This window comes from Melospiza melodia, chromosome 11 (assembly GCF_035770615.1).
Source record: "Melospiza melodia melodia isolate bMelMel2 chromosome 11, bMelMel2.pri, whole genome shotgun sequence".
Taxonomy (NCBI): Eukaryota; Metazoa; Chordata; class Aves; order Passeriformes; family Passerellidae; genus Melospiza; species Melospiza melodia.
In genome coordinates, this window is record NC_086204.1 from 6,142,359 (window position 1) to 6,160,482 (window position 18,124).

At 38.6% G+C, this 18,124-nt stretch overlaps 1 protein-coding gene across 2 annotated transcripts in view; it reads left to right on the plus strand.

The window, feature by feature from the left end:
- The window catches only part of BRINP3 (BMP/retinoic acid inducible neural specific 3), a 198,091-nt gene that overhangs the window by 118,166 nt on the left and 61,801 nt on the right, over positions 1–18,124 (plus strand). For both annotated transcript variants that reach the window (XM_063165434.1, XM_063165435.1), the window contains exon 5: positions 16,962–17,067. In XM_063165434.1, coding sequence (XP_063021504.1) covers positions 16,962–17,067 — 106 coding nt within the window. The remainder of the gene's footprint in view (positions 1–16,961; positions 17,068–18,124) is intronic.

The window sequence follows — 18,124 nt, forward strand, 5'->3', positions numbered from 1 at the left end:
GGATCGAGTTTTAGCACAGTTTGTCAGTCGAAGCACCCTCTGTGCTGACTGCTGCAGCTCTCTCCTAGCACTGGAGGATTTTTGGCCAAGATCAGTGTCCCAGGTAGGACACAAATCAACAATGTCCTCCTGAGGAGATCTCTAGTCTTACGTTACTCATTTGAAGTATGAAGTCTCTCCCAGTTTATTTCCAGATTTGAAGAGCAAACAAAATTGTAACTTGCAGTTGAATGTGCAGTAATTATGAAGCTCTTGATGCAAGATGTGATTCAGGAGCCTTTCTGCTCATTGAATCTTTCCACTGGTAACCAAGATCTTCATTAAAGACACCTGAAACCAGATGCAATTCCCAACTACCTTAGCTGTTACTCAAGCAAATATAAATTTACTTCCTTGGAAGTGCCTTTACTGGGAGAAGGATACAACCAGAATTTGTGGCTCCAGGGCGCATGTTCAGTTTGGCTGCTGGTCCCTGGAGGATATTCCCAAAGTCCCATCCATCCTGGAAGGGTGCCATGGCAGCTCAGCCCAGCCAAGCTTAGGGCTGGTCATCTGCTGGTGCCAGAGTTGATCTGAGAGTGCAGCAGACCAAATCCAGGGTTTGGTGGAAGCTGCCCATCTCATCACCTGGTCTTGGAGGAAGGACTGGATTGGGAGCTTGTGGCAAGATGGGTCTGGAGTCTTCTCCCAGGCAGCTACCGATGGATAAGGGGAAATGGCCTCAGGTTGTTCCAGGGTAGGTTCAGGATGGATTTTAGGAACACTGCCTTCCCTTAAAGCGTGGTGAGGCATTGGAAGGGTCTCTCCAGGGTAAAGGTGGAGTCCCCATCCTTGGCCGTGTTCAAGAAGTGAGTGGATGAGATGTGGATTAATTGACAGATTGGTTTGAAGGTTGATGTTCTTGGAGGTCTTTTCAACCTTAATGGTTGAATTGTCTGATCCTTGCTGCAGACCATGGTATCTCCCATCCCTCAGATGTGACTTACCTTTATAACCTGATTTTATTATGTAGATGTACAGCAACCCTTAAAACCAGGCCCCCTCCACATGCAAAAATTCCTTCTATGTGATGATAATTGGTGACTGCAACCAGTGGTAACTCAAGTGACAGAACGCAGAAATGTAGACACAAAACACAGCCTGAAAGAAACCTGCCCTTTCTGGCCACTGAAATATTTTTATGAAAATTTGTGTCACAATGCAAAATTCAACCCTGCCCAGCTACAATTTACAGAGTAACCTTCTGCAAGATTTCTACAACCACTACAAATGAAAGATTTCTCTCCCGTCCTGCTGAGGTGGATGCAAACCAAGTGTTAGTCCACCAGCAAATCTGATTTGGTTAATTGGCAGCAGGAGTCTCCAGGAAATGGTTCTCACATCAGATGCACCAGTACTGATAAATGAAACCCTGGCTTCTCCCACCACTTTCATTGAGAGGCTGGGAACATTTGCAAGACAAATTTCTACTGTCAGAACACTTAATTGAACAAAAAACCTGTTCCTGTTGAAATGCAGGAGCACAAAAACAGCCAAGGAAGGTTTGTTTTTTTTTGTTCTGTATGCACAGGTTTTTGAAAGACTGCTGTTTTTAAATTGGAAAACCATCAAGTAAAGTTTTAGATCCAGGGTGTAAGTAGCACATTCTTCAATCACATATATGCTGACACCTGAGTTAGAGTACTTTCCATACAGCTGCTGGACCAGATCTCTGTCCTAGCCTAAGGGTTGGTTTGGGAGAAGTGACACCCTGAAGGACCTGGGGACCAGGGTGATGATCAGAGCCTCTTCTCCTGTGCTGCTGCAGGGAGAAGTAACCCCAGTGCTTGTTACACCACAGATTCCTGAGCAGCTTTTAAAATCCCAGTGTCACCAAAACTGTGGGAAAAACAAAAACTCTGCAACATCACTTTTAGTGTTAGAGAATTAAGGCGTTACTTTGTTCTGGAAAGGATGTTGTTCTGGCCAGGATGTGGAGTAGAAATAATTTCATCCATGTGTGGCAGAGTAAATAATTCCATCACACATGGCTCTTTACTAGACTTCTCCCATACTCATACAGACAAAACTCAGAGAAATTCATTGGTTTGCCATTTACTGGTCCCAAATTACACAATTTTCAATATTTGTGTTCCTGTGGGTATTGATCCCTTCACCTTCAATACTAATTAGATCCTCATGTGCTGCTCCCAGGCTGTAGATGTTAAATCATGAGGACTTGCCCAGGCAACAGTGTCTTTTGAAAAGAAACTTTAATTCCTTTTTCCTGGGCAAAGACAAACAACCCCCTGGACAAAAGCTGGTTAAAAAGGTTAAAATTATATAATTTCCAACACCAGCACTTCCTCTGTCTGGCGTGCTCACCACAGCTCTGCTCAAAGCCTCCTTCTTTTGGATGGATTTGCCAAAAGAGCCCAAGGAAAGGTCTCACAGCTTGGCATAACTCCCTTTTACCAGCATCAAAGAAATCCAAGATAAAGATACTGCAACAGGTTGACAAATCCCTAAAGTTCTGAAGTAATATTAGAAGTTTTCCCAGCAATCATTTTTGATTGCTAACTAGTTAGCAACAACAAAAACAACAATCATGTTCAGGACCTAGTTAGTATTTGATACTGTAATTTTTTATTCATTTTGGGTGGCTTTTTCATATGCAGTATTCTAGACTCTACAATACTAACAAGAGTTGTTTATATTTTAGGAAGAGAGCCGAGAGTATCAAAAATGTTTCATATAACTCATGGTCTTACTAGGAAGAACATAACTACCCTGTTGGGAATGCATATCTGAATAAACCGACCAAACAAAAATATGATATGGAACAGAAAAGGCTTAAAACACAAATCAGAAGCCCTGACATTTGCAGTTAAATCAGAGCACTCTGATGCACAAATGAAATCTGCCACTCAAGTTCCTGGAATTTGGGGCTTCTAAATGAACAGGAATAATTTGCTTTGCTATTTGACTTATTGTTTGTCACATTTCCTGATACGCTGGGCAGTCTGAAACTGCAGCAGGAGTTAGGGAAAAATAGAACAACTCCTTGCACACCTACATGTTTTCTGATTGTAATGCTCAGAGACTGCTCTCTTGATGGCTGGGACACCTCTAAAATAGTATTTGAGAAGAGAGATTACAAATACAATTTCTTTTCTCTAAAACCACACAACCTCCCACAAACAAAGCCAATATGTGATCCTTCTTTTTTCCTCTGGACTGGTATAAGTATCCCCTTTCAGGTTAGGCCACATCACTCTCACACCTCTTTTTTTCCCCTATTTCTATGAAATAAAAAGCATATTTTCTCCTAAAAAAAGAGATCATTTGTATCCACATGTGATGTATCTTCTAAACAAACGACTACATTAATTCTGTGTCCTTTCTTGTAATTTTTTTTTGTTTCTCCTGCTACCCGTGACATAATTATCCTTAAAAGTAGGATTGAGGCTGCTGCTGATGTAGGCTTTGCATTAATCATGCAGACAATCCACTGAATATTCCACATTAAAAGAGTTAACATCATCCCATGGCAACATTTTCTGACTGGAAATCAAAATGTCCATGGGAAGAGCCCATAGCTCGTATCAATATTTTATATATTTCAAAGTCCCTGACACATAGATTCTTTCAGTATAATTTTAGCACATGCATTTCAGTACAAGTGCTAAGGCTCATGTGCTAAATCAACAGTTTGGAGCCTCCAGGGCCTCTCTGGAAGCTCACCAGGTGCCTGAGGGCTGTGTCTCATTTGCATAACATTTACATGAACATACAGCCTGTTGTGTTTGAAATATGACACGTCCAACATCACTTCCTTGGCACGCTCATTTTGGAGGCATTTTCCTACCAAAACCTCCCTTCAGCTGCATGGATGGCTGTTGGTTCTCCTTATTAACAACCTATTAGGGTGATGGGGCTCTTGTCTAATAAAACCCTGCCCAGCTGTGGGAGCAGAATGCAAATCAAGGCAGCAGAATACAGATAAAGGGGTTGTTTTACAGATGATAAAGGCAGCATTTTTCCCCATGTCCTGTCACTGCCTGCTGGCAGAATGACCCTGCTGATCTGGCCCGGGTGGTGTGGCCACGTTCCTACCAGCACATTAGAGATTTTTGTGGTTGTGGGTGGGTGGCAGAGAGCTGTGCCACCCACATCTGGATTTCTGTACATCTGGATTTCACCCTGCTTCCTGGGCCCTAGCTCTCAGATGACCCCTATTCCAGTTTGCTACAAGCTGTAATTTCAGCACTGTCTCTAACAAACTTCTGCAAGGAGTCCAAACAGTTGTGCAGAACCTAAACATAAAAACATAAAAACGTAAAAACATTAAAGCACAAAAACCACCTTGGCTGCACGGTAAATTAAATATTACTGAATAGTCTCAGTGCATTCTGCAGAACTATAAACACAGTTATGTTAGAGAATTGGCATTAATGAAGTGAGGCTGTTCCATAGGTGTCTCTTGGAGGATATTGTCTCCCATCCCAGAATACACCTCCTTCTGTGGGAGCTGGGCCAGGTGAGTACAGCAGAGGTGCTATTGTAGAGTCCAAACAGTTCTGGGACAGCCACAGTGCAACAAAGGAACAGGAGGCAACAGAAGAACAGATGCATAAATTGAATTTTCCACCAGCTATTTACAGCTATTTACAGCCCATTTATTCCATCTGAGTGAGAAAGAATAAACATCCTTGAGAACGTGCCCTGTAATTCCAATTAAATTTTATTGTGCAATTTGCTTTTTACTTTCCCCAAACCACTTTTTTTTCCTTTGCTATGAGAGATTTAAGCATTTGGTTTTATCTGAGAAGTTTAGATTACAAAGAACAGGGCTCTGTTGTGGTGGTAACTATCTCTGATTATCTATAATTAACCCGTGAATGACTCATGGTAGGCTGTTAGAGAGGAAACTTAAGTGTAATGAAATTAATTTCTCTGCCAAAACTCAGACTGAAATACAGACTTTTTTTTTCTGCTTTTTTTTTTTTTTTTTTCTGAAAAAGCTTGCTTGGTTCAATTTTTTTTTTCCTTTATACCTTCTATTTGCATCTGTTTTTCAGCGAATTCAAGTAATTGCCGTAATTGAAAGTAGAAATGCTGAAATACTATAAAGCCTTTAGCTTTTGTCAGATTTCTGGCAAATTCTAAATCTCAACAGGTTGCACATTTTTGTATAAACAGCCAATTTTTGGGAAGCTTTTGAAATCCTGTTCTCGAACCCTTTTTGCCCTCACTTTATCCATCCAGTTTGTGGGTAGAATTTAAGACTATACAGCTGTCAAACCTTGTAAAGGACTGAACACTGGGAAAAAACATTTGCCCAGCAACAGCTCTAAAGTATAAAATCACAGTTGGAAACATTGTTTTGGAAAGTCCTGTGACAGCAGGTTTTTATTGATTTCGTTAAAGAAATGAAATATAAATTTCACCAGACACTCATTAGAGATGTGTCTTAGTGTCTTGGTTTGAAAAGACAGGTGTCTGCTAAGGAAGGCAGGAGCCTCCCCTGAAATGGAAAATGTAAACCCCCTCCCTTCAAATTATTATAATTTTGAAATTAAAGGGCTCTCAGGAAAAGATATGGGAGTAGGAATAACAGTTCTGTACTAGGACAATTAAAAATACAAATGAATAGTACAAACCAACACTGCCAGAGTCAGACCACACCCTGCCCCCTGTGTGTCAGGGTGGTGTCCCAGCCCCATCCATGGGGGCTCAGCCCTCCTGCAGTGCCAGCTGTGGCTCTGCTGCAGCAGGGATCCTGCACAAGGGGGCAGTTTTCCTCTGCAGCTCCAGGGCTGCTGGAGATGGGCCTGGGCTCCCTCTGGCCATGCAGGGCAGCAGAAAGCTGCTCCTCTGGGAATGCAGGGGGCAAAGGCTGCTGTGGCGTTCCAAACCTCAGATTGTATCCAGGCAGGAATGCTTGGCTCCTCCCCTGGGCGGAGCATCTCCCCATGGGATGATGGAATTGGATCAGCCATGCAGGGACACACACTAGCCATAGACAGAAGATAATTAATAATTAATGGCCCATGTACAGAAGAGATCTCCTGGAGGGAAGATTGGTTGCAGAGGAGATAAAGAAACCTGCCCAATGAACAGAAGAGAACTGCCCCACATCTAAAAGACGGGAATTGAATACACACCCTCATTTCTAATCTAAGACCCTGAGCAGCCTCCAGTAGCAGCTGCACTCTGTTACCTTTGCAGCAGAGTTTGCAGAGGAGTCACGAGCACAAGGAGTTACAGCATCTCCAGCTTGTTGGCAATGCAGCATGAGATGCTTTCAGAACAATAAAATAGCACATAATAGAGATGCTTGCATAAGCATTTTGGAAAGATTTTGGGTAACTATTCTCCACTTAGTAAAAAAACCCCAAACAACAGAATAGGATAGAATAGATTACATGATAGAACAAAACAAATTGAAAGGCTCTTCTATTAGTTATGAGTTTAGTCAAGAGAGGAGAGTAAAAAAACTGAAGGAGATGAAGACTGCCAAAGCCTGAACAAGCTATAAATATACATATGTAAAGGAGAAACCTTAACAGCACTCACACAACACTTGCCATCACAGTTGTCAAAAACCTATAAACAATTCACACTACAGTTCCTTAAATGTTCCATACTCTCTCTCTTTTTTATCCCCCTTAAAAAACTGAAACTAAAGTAAATAAACCCAGAAGATGGAGAACGGTTTTAGTATTGAGAGCTCCACAGTGAACATATTGAACAGTGCAGTTAGACAGAGCATTCCAGCAGGAATTTGGAGGTTTGTACAGATTTCAATTTGATCTTTATTCTGTCTGGCTTGTGTATGGGTTGGGAAACTTCAGCACTCTGCCTGTCCTACACCCTCTAATTGGCAGCTACTGCTTGCCAGCAGGTCAGAGAATGTCAAGCAAGGACTATAAAATTCACAGAACATTTCCCTGCCTCTGAGCTCTCAGAAATCGGAGATAGCATGTATCAACAGCTTGTATGAGCACAGAGGTCAGATTAGGAAGAATATCTCAGACCAATAGAGACTCTGCATCAGAACAAATCAGCTTAGAGAATAATAAAAGGCTGTGGAAAGTTTTCAGTTTTCACATTATTTTTCCGAGAGATTTTTTTGGCCATAATACATTTTTGCATGTTTTGTTATTATGGTTTATGATTCAATCTGCAATCATCCCCTTTGATCTATTCATTTAGTGTGAAAAATTACCCCTTGTGTGGGAATCCTTCACAGCTAACTGGCACTGAGAGTTATATCATTGCTGTCTTTTGCACTTCACTGTTATTTTTACCTTGTAAACCTTCTCACAGAGCTCCAGCAGAATTTGCATGTCTGACAGCAAAACTATAATTTAATCTCTTACAAGATAATGCACATAACGCCTCTACATGCTGAAGCAGAGAAGGGTTTAAGAAAGGTTTCATTATTCAACCAGGAGACTTTCTACACTATGGAGTGATCATTATTTTCAGATCTTTAATGCCTGAAAGGTTGGAAGCTGCTCTGCAGACTTTGTAGCAGAATCCAGTGAGCAAAATAAAAAAAAAATATTCTAATTTTTCATGGCTAAACATCTAATTTTCCTTGGATAAACATCAGTGAGTCAAGGAAGTTGCTGCTCATTCATGTTGGTATCACTGAGATCAGGGTTTTCACAAACCAGCCTCAACTACCATCTTCCCATTTATCAAACTGTGTTCATCATCTCTCCTGGATAGCCAAATTTAACCCTTTAATTCCCAGGGAATAGCTACTGCATTTCATGGGCTTTGGGTACTCTTCCTTTGAATTTTATTGAAAGTAACATGAAAAAAATAATAAAAAGGCCCTTTTTTGTCATGGTTATAATGGTTCATAATTTTCCAATATTTATAATTCCAGCAAGTGGAGGATATGGATGTCTCCCAAATAATACATAAATTTACAAGGAAACTTAATTTTATCTTCTCCAAGTGTATCTAGAGCCTGGCAAATGAAAAATGATTCCATGTTTTCTCTTCAGCTTTTCATGAAATCCTCAATGTGTAAAATTAGGTGATGTGCAAAATTAGGTGATGATAAAACCATGAATATAATAGAGAAAACGGTTTGAGGATTACTATTGAAATATTTTTCCTGTCATGTTTTAGCCTACTTAAGTAGAGTTTGCTCTTAGTCCAATTCCCTATTTGAAACACAACATTGACAAGAATACTGAGCTCATAATAAAATAAATAGCCCATGTTCCTTCAGGCATAAAAAATAAAATGTGTTGGTCTGCTTTTCTTACTCTGGTATTGGTTTACATTGGGGAGGATCTGTCCTTCCTTGATATCCCAAACTGACAAGTCTGTAGTGTGTGTGACCTGAGAGTTCTACCCTGATACCACTGTGCAATGGCTTAGAAATAATTTTGCATACATACAAGATAAACATGTTGATAGCAAAAGGGCATAAAGGAACTCTACAGTGGCATATATGACTTTAATCCAGATATTTACATGTGCAGGACCTTTAATTGAGAAAAGAACTCTTGCCAAAGGGTTTTTCACCTACGATATTGTGAAAGGAGCTGGATATCCAGGAATGTCCCACCTCACATGTTTATCTGCATAGAAACAAAGCAAAACCTGCAGGTGGTGGAGTTGCTTTCAATTCTGAGCAGAGCAAAGTCCTTACACTTCCCCAGGGCTCCACAGTCCTGATAATAACTGCTGCTTTCTTTTCATAGGGTTCCTCTTTTCCCTTCTGAACTTCCCTCCTTCCCTAGATTCTTGTGCTCATAGGAACTCTGTCTCTCTCTTTTTCTGATTTTTGATGGAAGAAATGCACCTGCCCTTATGATGCATCATTCTTTGCCCTTGCCATTGGCTCATCTATGTGAGGACAAGAAAAGAATGAATAAAACCCTTTGGATATGATCCTATATTCTATATTCTAAATATTTTTTCCTACCCATAGTAGGACACATTCATGTATGTTTTAATGAACAGGTCTTGGTATTTGATAGGTCTTTCTGTTCCCATGAATCAGGATGATGTGAAGGATTTTCCAGCTGGGCTCAGCAGTCAGTCTGGGTAACATTACCCTCAGAGCCTAATTCTAAGAGCAGCTTTCTGTACATTAAAATATCTCTTCTAGTTTTGTTCATGAAATAACAATATTGAGAGTCACTGGGTTCCCTGACAGAACTTTCCATATGAATGAAGCAGCCATATGAAATGAAGTTTAAAGCTTCAGTATTAAGTTGCTTTTCTTCTCTAACACAAATTTAGCAAAGCTAAATTCCATTTAGCTTGAACAACTGATAGGTATTTAATGATTAAATTATAGATCAGTTGTAGCTGCCTGGTCTATAGTAGGTCTGCAAAGATGCAGGAAAACACTCTAAAAACCAAGTTGCATAAAAGCAAGAGTTCAGCAAAACTCTAAATTGAGAGTTGGCCATACCAATGAGACAGAAAGGGCAAATGTGCTACAATCATTTACCAGAGGGAATAAATGGGTGGGAAGTAATGAGGATATAACCTAAAAATAAATCCCTGCACACATCTCTGTGAGCCAGGCAGACACCCCTGTTATGGACACTAATGTGATTCCTTGTGAGAGCTTGGGATGACAACCCCAGGAGGGCGAGTTTGATGGCAAAATAAAATGGACATGAGAAATGTCCTGCTGCAGATGTGACTGCCAGGGAGGGGCAGGGTGTGCTGAGCTGGAGTGCCATGGGCAGCACAAATAACTCAGCAGTTTCTGGGCAGCAAATCCAACACCTGGAAACAGCTTAAACTAGTTAGAGATGTTACTGAAAAGAATATTGCAGGCAAGTTTTAGAGTTGCACAGAAATGCATAATCAAAGGTAAAATTCTCTAGATTCTCTGTATGGAAAATTAAATTCTTAATTAACCTGCCCTTATCATTTTGCTTTTTAAGCTTCAAGACTTTAAATGCCTTTCATGTTCTTTTTTGGACCTAATGTTAACCCATCACATTTTTTCTTTGGCACAAGTTTGAGATTTTTTAAAAATTTTATTTTTCTCTTAAAAATAGGACATATAGGATTTTAAAAACTAATCACATTAAAGGTATAATGTTGCCAAATGATCCAAAGATAATTTTTATATTTACCAAGAGGATCTTTTTCCTGACACATCAAAAAGAAAAGGAACATTTTAACTTTTAATCCTGATTTAGGAAGGACTATATTTTTATTCATACTTTCCCAACATAAAAAAAAAAAATAAGTTCCATTCACCTGCAGTATTATTATGACAATATCTGTGATTTTTATAAATAGGGGCTAATAATATCTGTGAGTTTTATAAAAAGGCAAATCATTCTGTCTTCTTGAAATTAATGGGGACACAGTGAAAAATCCCAGTGGCCTCAGCAGTGCCTGATGGAGCTGGCCCATGAAGATACAAACCCTGAACCCAAAACTCTTGAGAAGTCCTTGCATGGGATTTTGCAGTTGGGTTAAATGCAATAACACATTTAACCTGTACAGCATGAGCCCCCAAAATTCTTTGGAGCTTTTTGTCCCTTATATAATAATGCAATTATGTTTGGAAAAGGATGTAAAGCTGGGAAATGGGTTTTTCTTAAAGAGGCATCTTTGCTTTTGCTTTCTGCAGATACCTTGAGATTTTTATGGACTTGAAATATTATTTTAATTTGTATCTGTGCTCTTCTCTCTGTTTCTAATTTTAGCTTTTAAAGCAAATATATAGATTTCATTTGCTGTTTGTTGCTCAGCTGTCTCTTTAGGCAATAAAAGCTGAGAAAAAAAATAATATTAGTGTTAATTTAAGTAAGATATGGGCAAGCAGAAGTAGCTAAATGGAGACAAACAAAATCCTCTGTTTTTTATTAAATTTTTGCTAACTCTATTATTTCTCTGTAAGATAACTTCACTGTCATCTCTTCAAGATTAATTAAAAGAGATAACCTGTTCTTTTGCAGATAAAGCTTGTCCTTATTCTCTGTATGAGGCTGATGCACCTTTGATTTCTAAAAGTGCAGGAAATAAAGGCTCTGGCAGGGCTGCCCTGCCTGGTTTTCCAGCAGCCTCATTTCCTGCAAACTTCCCTGTTGCAATCCAGAAGGCTGCATGGGAATGTGGCCCCTGACAGGCTGTGGATTGAAAATGTCCTTGAAAAGGGAAAATCGTGGCTGTGATGCCAGAACTGTCAGTGCTGCCAGACTTATTCCAGTATTGTGGATTCTCCTGGAGCTCACAGACGATATATTGCTCCCTGAGATAGTGGGGAATAGACTTGAGCAGAAAGGGGATTGTTCCCTATCAGACTGACCTGAACAGCCTTAAAAAATCATAGCATTTTCAGCAGCTGCAGCAGAGCAGAATTCAAATGGTGTGAGCTCATTTCCAGTTCCTGAAATATTCTGGTTTCTGAGGTATTTAATGCTTTATGTAAGGAGAATGCATTTCAATTTCCTTGTTATTTTAAGGTAACAATCTGGTTCACAGTAAATTCCTGGGAGTGTAGAAACAAAGCAGCGCAGAATTGAAGGATTAGACTGATCTCTTGGGGAGCTTTAGTGCTGCATTCAGTAAAATTCAAAGTCATCTCCTTGCCCAGAAACTTGAAAGAAGTCCCTATTTCCCTTTTAATGAAGTTAATGGAAATTTTGCAATTATCTCTTTTGCAGAAAGATCAAGTTTACTGTTCCTCTTCCATTTTTCACATGACAGAAAAATAGGATGGGAGTCTTTCCAGGTCTCCTGAGTTAGGGGGCTCTTCAAATTAAAGTGTCAGCCCTATGCTGCTAGAAAATCTGTTCAAAATATGTCATGCCTTTGAGGTATTGTTTTAGATTCCTGGCAATTAAAAAATCATGTTGAAAACATAAATCCAACCTCTGACATTGTGAATGCTTCTGGTTTGTCTGCACCTCCTTCAGAAATGTTCATCTAGCCCCTAGCTGAGAAGTATCAGTGTTTGGAACATTTAGAAAATTTGATTTATTTTAATTGCACACTCATTAGCAGGAGTTTTTTAATATGTTCAATGACAAAAATAGGGCAGTGGAGCAGCAACTATTGTGTGGCAAAGGGAAGTGCTGGAATAAAGGTGCTTTTGTGAAAAACTGTCAAGCCTTGGGGGAAAAGAAAGAGAAGAGTTGGCAGGAGATGCACATCTAAATAGAAAGTACATTTAGTGCCTGTTTATTTGATCAACTCTTTTTTAAGGTGAAAAGAGCATTGACTGCAGGATGGGCAAGGACTACAGGGGGTGGGAGCATGGGCTGAAGGTGAGGTTGGTAGGAGGGCGACGGAACCAGGACCATCATGGTTGGAAAAGACCTTGAAGATCACCAGGTACAGTCGTCATGTTATTCAGGAGAATCCCAATTTCTCCCCATTCCAGACTTCTGCCCCATCTTCTGTCAACACAGGCACTCAGAACAGACCTGTCTCCCTCATGCAGATATGAGGAGTTTGCTCTAAATCCTTATTTGAATGTTTGAAACATTAAAGAGGTTTGTGTGAATGTGAGCACAGCTGCCTATTCTGCAGTGACCAGCATTGCCTCATCCTCCTTTGTGCTGGCTCAGTTCTCATCCTCAGAAGCCAAAGCCATTTTTAAGGAATCCTGCTGAAGAGGACAGTCCTTTATGCAAGGCACACACCACCTCTGCATGGGCACTTCATTAGGAATATTAGCTATATGTGCTTAAAAGGACTCACCAGGAGCAAAATCTCTGCAGAAATGTATTTCCCTTTTATTAGGAAAGTCTTCTGTTGGCTTAATTATCATTGAGAAAAAAAAGCAGGCTGTTTCCCAGGGAAATACTACCCACTGATATCACAAGAATTCAGCCCTGCTTAAGTGCTAGGAGGTATGTTCTCAGTGAACTCATAATCGGGTCATTATCACCATGGTTATGAGATTTAACTGACTGAAAACTGTAGGCATTTGTCTCATTAATGCCAAATGTCAGAGTTTATTTCTGGGAACTGAAAACTCTGCTGCCCAGGGACACCTGTTCTGTGATAATCTCTGAAAACAAGGCACTGGAGAACATCCTGCCTGCTTCATATCAGGTGATTTCACAGGTGGTTTTTACTGGTTCTTAGGGGGCTTTGGTTATTGAATAACTTTGTTCTGTGGTGCTTTGCTTTGTGAGTTAATGTTCTTTGTGGGTTACAGGTCATGCAAAACAAACATTGGTTCTGGTGCTCTTTGCACAGTGTTAGTCACTTCTGGACAATGCTACCTCCCAGCATAATCTGAATTTCTATTTTCTTACCTGTCCCTCTCCTCTTTTTGGTCTATCTTTTTTTCATACACATTCTGACAGAACAGTTTTCAGCTGTGATCTTGGGACTGAGCATAGTCACACTTCTCTGCTTGGAAGATAATTAAAGGCATGCCATTGCCTTTCCAATTTCATTCTTATTGTTGCTGGAACAAAAATGTAAAATCATCAGTAACACTTGGCTCAAATCAGAATTAATGTATTTTTATCCTTTCAAAATTTTTTTTCTTCTTCTCTAGTCTGTCTTTTTATCACCAAAGTTACCCCAAAAGGTCCAAGGCTAGGTTGGATGGAGCTTGGACTAACTCAGTCTAGTGGAAATGTCCCTGTGGCAAGGGTTGGAACTTGATATTCTTTAAAGCCCCTTCCAACCCAAGCCAGTCTGTACCTGTATAATTTAGGAAAATCAAATCCTTTCATCCAGTCTGAAAATTTGATAGAAATTTGAGGCTTTCATTAATAAATCATTCAGAATTTTTTCTCATTTGCAGTCTTTGTGGAGTAGGATTTGTGTATACAAAACCATATGTAACTGCATGGCTCTGACCTCTGACTAGAATTGTCATCCATCAAAAGGTGAAGGTTGGATGATTTTTATGTTTTTTAGCATTTCTTTTTTACATACTGAGACTATTCATTTTGAATTTCTTGTTACAATGTATTTTCTATGCAGAAGATAAGAGTACCAGAGCAAGGCACCTGACAGAGGGTGTGAAGGTACCTGGAAAAGTAAAAGGATGAATAATATAAATGTATAGATTGGAATAAAAAATGAACATTTAGAAAAGGTCCTTATTTATTGATGTATTTATAGAGCATTGTCTATTATTATTATTATTATTATTATTATTATTATTATTATTATTATTATTATTATTAATTTTAATTGCTTTACTGCCATGATTGTCTGTAATTCATATCAAAACTGCTCTATATAATTTTCTTCTGAATCAATGTATTTATAAATGTTATCTCTCAAAACAGTGGCAGTCTCTACCCATGTCTGGCATAATTCAGATAAGAGTGAAGAAATATGAACAAAAAGGGGCACAATAACTACAAAGCTACTTACCACCCTTCCTTATTTTGTGATTTCAGGGGACATAAAAGAGTAATAGGAATGGATAGGAATTGCAATATTTGCTTTATAGTTTATACATTCCATATAACTTTATGAAGCTGCATTGCCTTATAGAGAAATGCTTGAAAGCCATAATAATATTGTGCAAACGAAAACAACATTAAAATAAATGGATCTTTAAATAAAGAATTGCATAGGTGAATGATGAGCATAATATGTCAGAGTAAGGATAAAATTCATTGCAACACTTACCTGCCATTCTTTTTGTCTTCTGGCTATTTTTCTTATTTAATCTAGGTAGCACTATTTTTTATTGTATAAAGAGATTAGGATTCTATTTATGAACTGGAGGTACTTCCAAAAAAAAAATATCATATTTTAGAATGGAATTTTAGACTACTTGTTGGCAGAGGACTGAAGAATCAAACACCAATTTTCATTCCAGCCATGTCCAATCCAAATCTCATCCCCCTGCTGGAGTCTTTGTGCTGATTCAGGATGATTAAGCAAAAACTGTGGTAAATCTGCTGCTGTCATAAATATTAAAGATTGCCAAACGTGCAGAGAGGACACAGCCTGGCTTGGGCCCTTTTCCTCATGCATCTCGAGCTCTGCTCACAGGTTTGGTATGGGCCAGTTCTGTGTCCTCTCCATGGACTGTCCACCCTCAAAGTGATGGAAAGGTGCCAGGAGCTTGGAACGACAGGAAATCTCATATATTCTTTGCAAAAGGGCAAGAAGAATGTGAAATCTCAGAAGAACATCAACTCAGAAGGTTTCAAGGACATCACAGCCCAGCTGCAGCCACCCACAGGCTGTGGGTGACCTAGAGAACCATCAGCAACATGAAAAATCAGGGTTTATATCAGAAAACCTTCATATTCCCATCAAATCAGACTGTTCAAATTTCCATCTCCCTTCTGTTTTTTACAATTCACATTGGTTGTCTGGTTGCATGGCTGGCACTTGCTCAGTTCACGTGTGCATTTTTGAAATCTACTTCCTCACCCTGTAATTTAGGCTGAGTCTCCAGGAGATGCAGAGCTGAATATGATACCTGATGTAACAGAAAATAGCAGTGGTTGTATTCAAAGCTGGAGCAGGTACAAAATAAGGGTAAATCTGGCCACAATTTCTGAAACAAGCAAAGGAAGAGAAGTAGAAAATTCCAGGAGAGTGGCTGAGAACGGTTTGGGAGCTGCATGACAGAGGGATTGGTTGTACTTCTGATTTTAGAAAGAAATTGTTGACACTTTAGAATTATATATAATATTCCAGGAAGCATATAAATTACTAAGTTTTTTTTCACTTTATTTAAATGTGTTTACTCACCAAGTTGCACCAGGGACAGACATTTAGGTTGGATATTAGGAAAAATTTTTTCACTGAAAGGATGGCCAGTCACTGGTACAGGTTGCTCCCAGGAGAGTGGTGGAAGTGGCCTTCCTAGAAGTGTTCAAAAACCATCATATGGGGCTTAGGACATGGGTTAATGTTTGGACTTGACGATCTGAAAGGGCTTTTCAAACCCTAATGATTCAATGATATAAATAACTGCTCTCTCCCAAATAAAAACCTTCACTGTTAAGCCAGAGCTCTACTTGTGGAGGTCCTGGTTTGATAAATTTGCTGTATTTTGGTTCTGTGGCCATAGATTTGGTGATTACAACAGACAGAATATTCAGAATTTTGTGCCTAAACTTATCTTAGGCCCTTCCCTTATGAAAAAAAAAAAATCCCACCACTACCACCATTATAAATACAGCTCATAAAGGGCTTTTAATTCCAAATATTGATCTTCTTCACTGGAAAAGTCAGAGCTTTTCTCATGACTTCAAGCAGAACTTTTCACGTGCACAACTTTCAAGAGGGGAAAATCAGAGTCCTCATTTTAATAAACTTAGTATTTCTATTTTATTTTATTATTATTATTCTTCATTGTTATTATTTTTATATTTATTATATGTACTATATATAATATGTTATAGAAATAATTATATATTAGATTATATTACATTATCCATAGTATAATTATTAATATAATATATAATAATATATAATATAACATTATTAATAATTATAATTAACACTATATAATATTTATAATTAAGAATATATAAATTTATTATATTAATAAGCATATAAAGTATAATATAAGATATTTATATAGACTATATTTTATATTTATATATATTTATAATATTTTTGTTTTTGTTATTTTATTTATTATTATTTTATTTTATAAACTGAATATTTAGCAAACTCATTGTAATGCCCACAGTTATGGAAAAGAAATTGTCTTTAGACTGTTGGTGTAGCATTACACCATACTGACATTGTATACTGTAGTATTTGTGTAGTATTGTGATGGTGAGGTGTTTCTAAGGATTCTCTGTGGTACAAACAGCATTCCCTGCTGCTAAAACATTTGCACTCACCCTTTTGGCAATTGAATTGTTATTTATTAATTATGCATATTCACATATTCTTAGTTATGTCTCCATAATTAAGTCTGACATGCTTTTCTGGCTGAAATAGGGGGAAACTTTATGAAACAATCCTCTGAACTGCTCAGTCTGCTTTGGATATTTCAGTGAGTGCTTCTTCCTTCCCACCAGGTGACAGAGACACGGACGGGTCCCCTCGGCTGCAGTAACTATGACAACCTAGATTCTGTCAGCTCTGTTCTGGTTCAGAGTCCTGAAAATAAGATTCAGTTGCAAGGTATGTAGGTGCAATTTCATTAATTTGTTTTTGGAATGGGGTGACATTTATCACGCTATTTGGGTTTTTTTCCTTTCTTCCACATCATAAAAGGTCATTTTCCTAATTTTTTGTGTGTTTCTGTGCAATGAGTGCATTGCAGCCAAAGTGAAGGAAATGTCGGTACCTCGTGGTGCCTTTGAAATGGAAACAATTTCTGCACCCATCAGAAAATAATTTGAATAGCCCTGTTAACATTTTGCGTCCCTGTTTAGCATCCACTGGCACATTTCTTTAACAGCCTGAATTCCCAGAGATTCCACCAAGCTGGGGGTGACATTTGGTGTGCTCAGCCTGCTTTGCACATGCTGAGCAGTAGCTGACACCCCCTGCACTTGTTGCACCAAAATTGATGGAGTCACTAGAAAAACAGGATACACATTTACAAATACTCTAAATCAGGAGAAGTCAAAGGGCTCCTCCTTTTGGGAATTAAAAAAAAAAAAAAAAACAACTTGGAAGGTTAAAATCTCACTCATTAAAAAAATAGTAATAATTGTGTATAAATAAAAATGAAAATACACAGAAGCAGAAAGAGGAAGCAAAAGGAAGAAGAGAGTCATCATTTATAAATAATATTTTTTTTTCAAAATTCCAGCAGAAGCATTTCCTGGCCTGCATATTAAGATATAAGAATTTTTGAAAAGTCCCCCTTTATGGTATTAGGCCATTAATAATTTTTATTTTCAGTAACAAAAATAAAGCATGAGCAAATTATGACTATGAAAACACCCACTAAATTCTCTTTAATGTGTGTGTTTGTGCACACCTCTGACTCTATGCCATGAGAAAGCCATACAATTCTTAATTTGCAATTGAAAGTAGATATAAAACTGTTTCCAAGATTTAAAGTTTTCTATATGAATTTGTAAACACTCAAACAGTGTGAGGTGGTTGGTGATATTAAGAACAGCTCTCAGGGGTGATGATCCCTGTGGTCCCTTCAGTCTCAGGACAGTCCATGATTCTATGACTCTTCCTTAAAATATCCATATGTGTTTTCTCCCTTTCCTTTCTT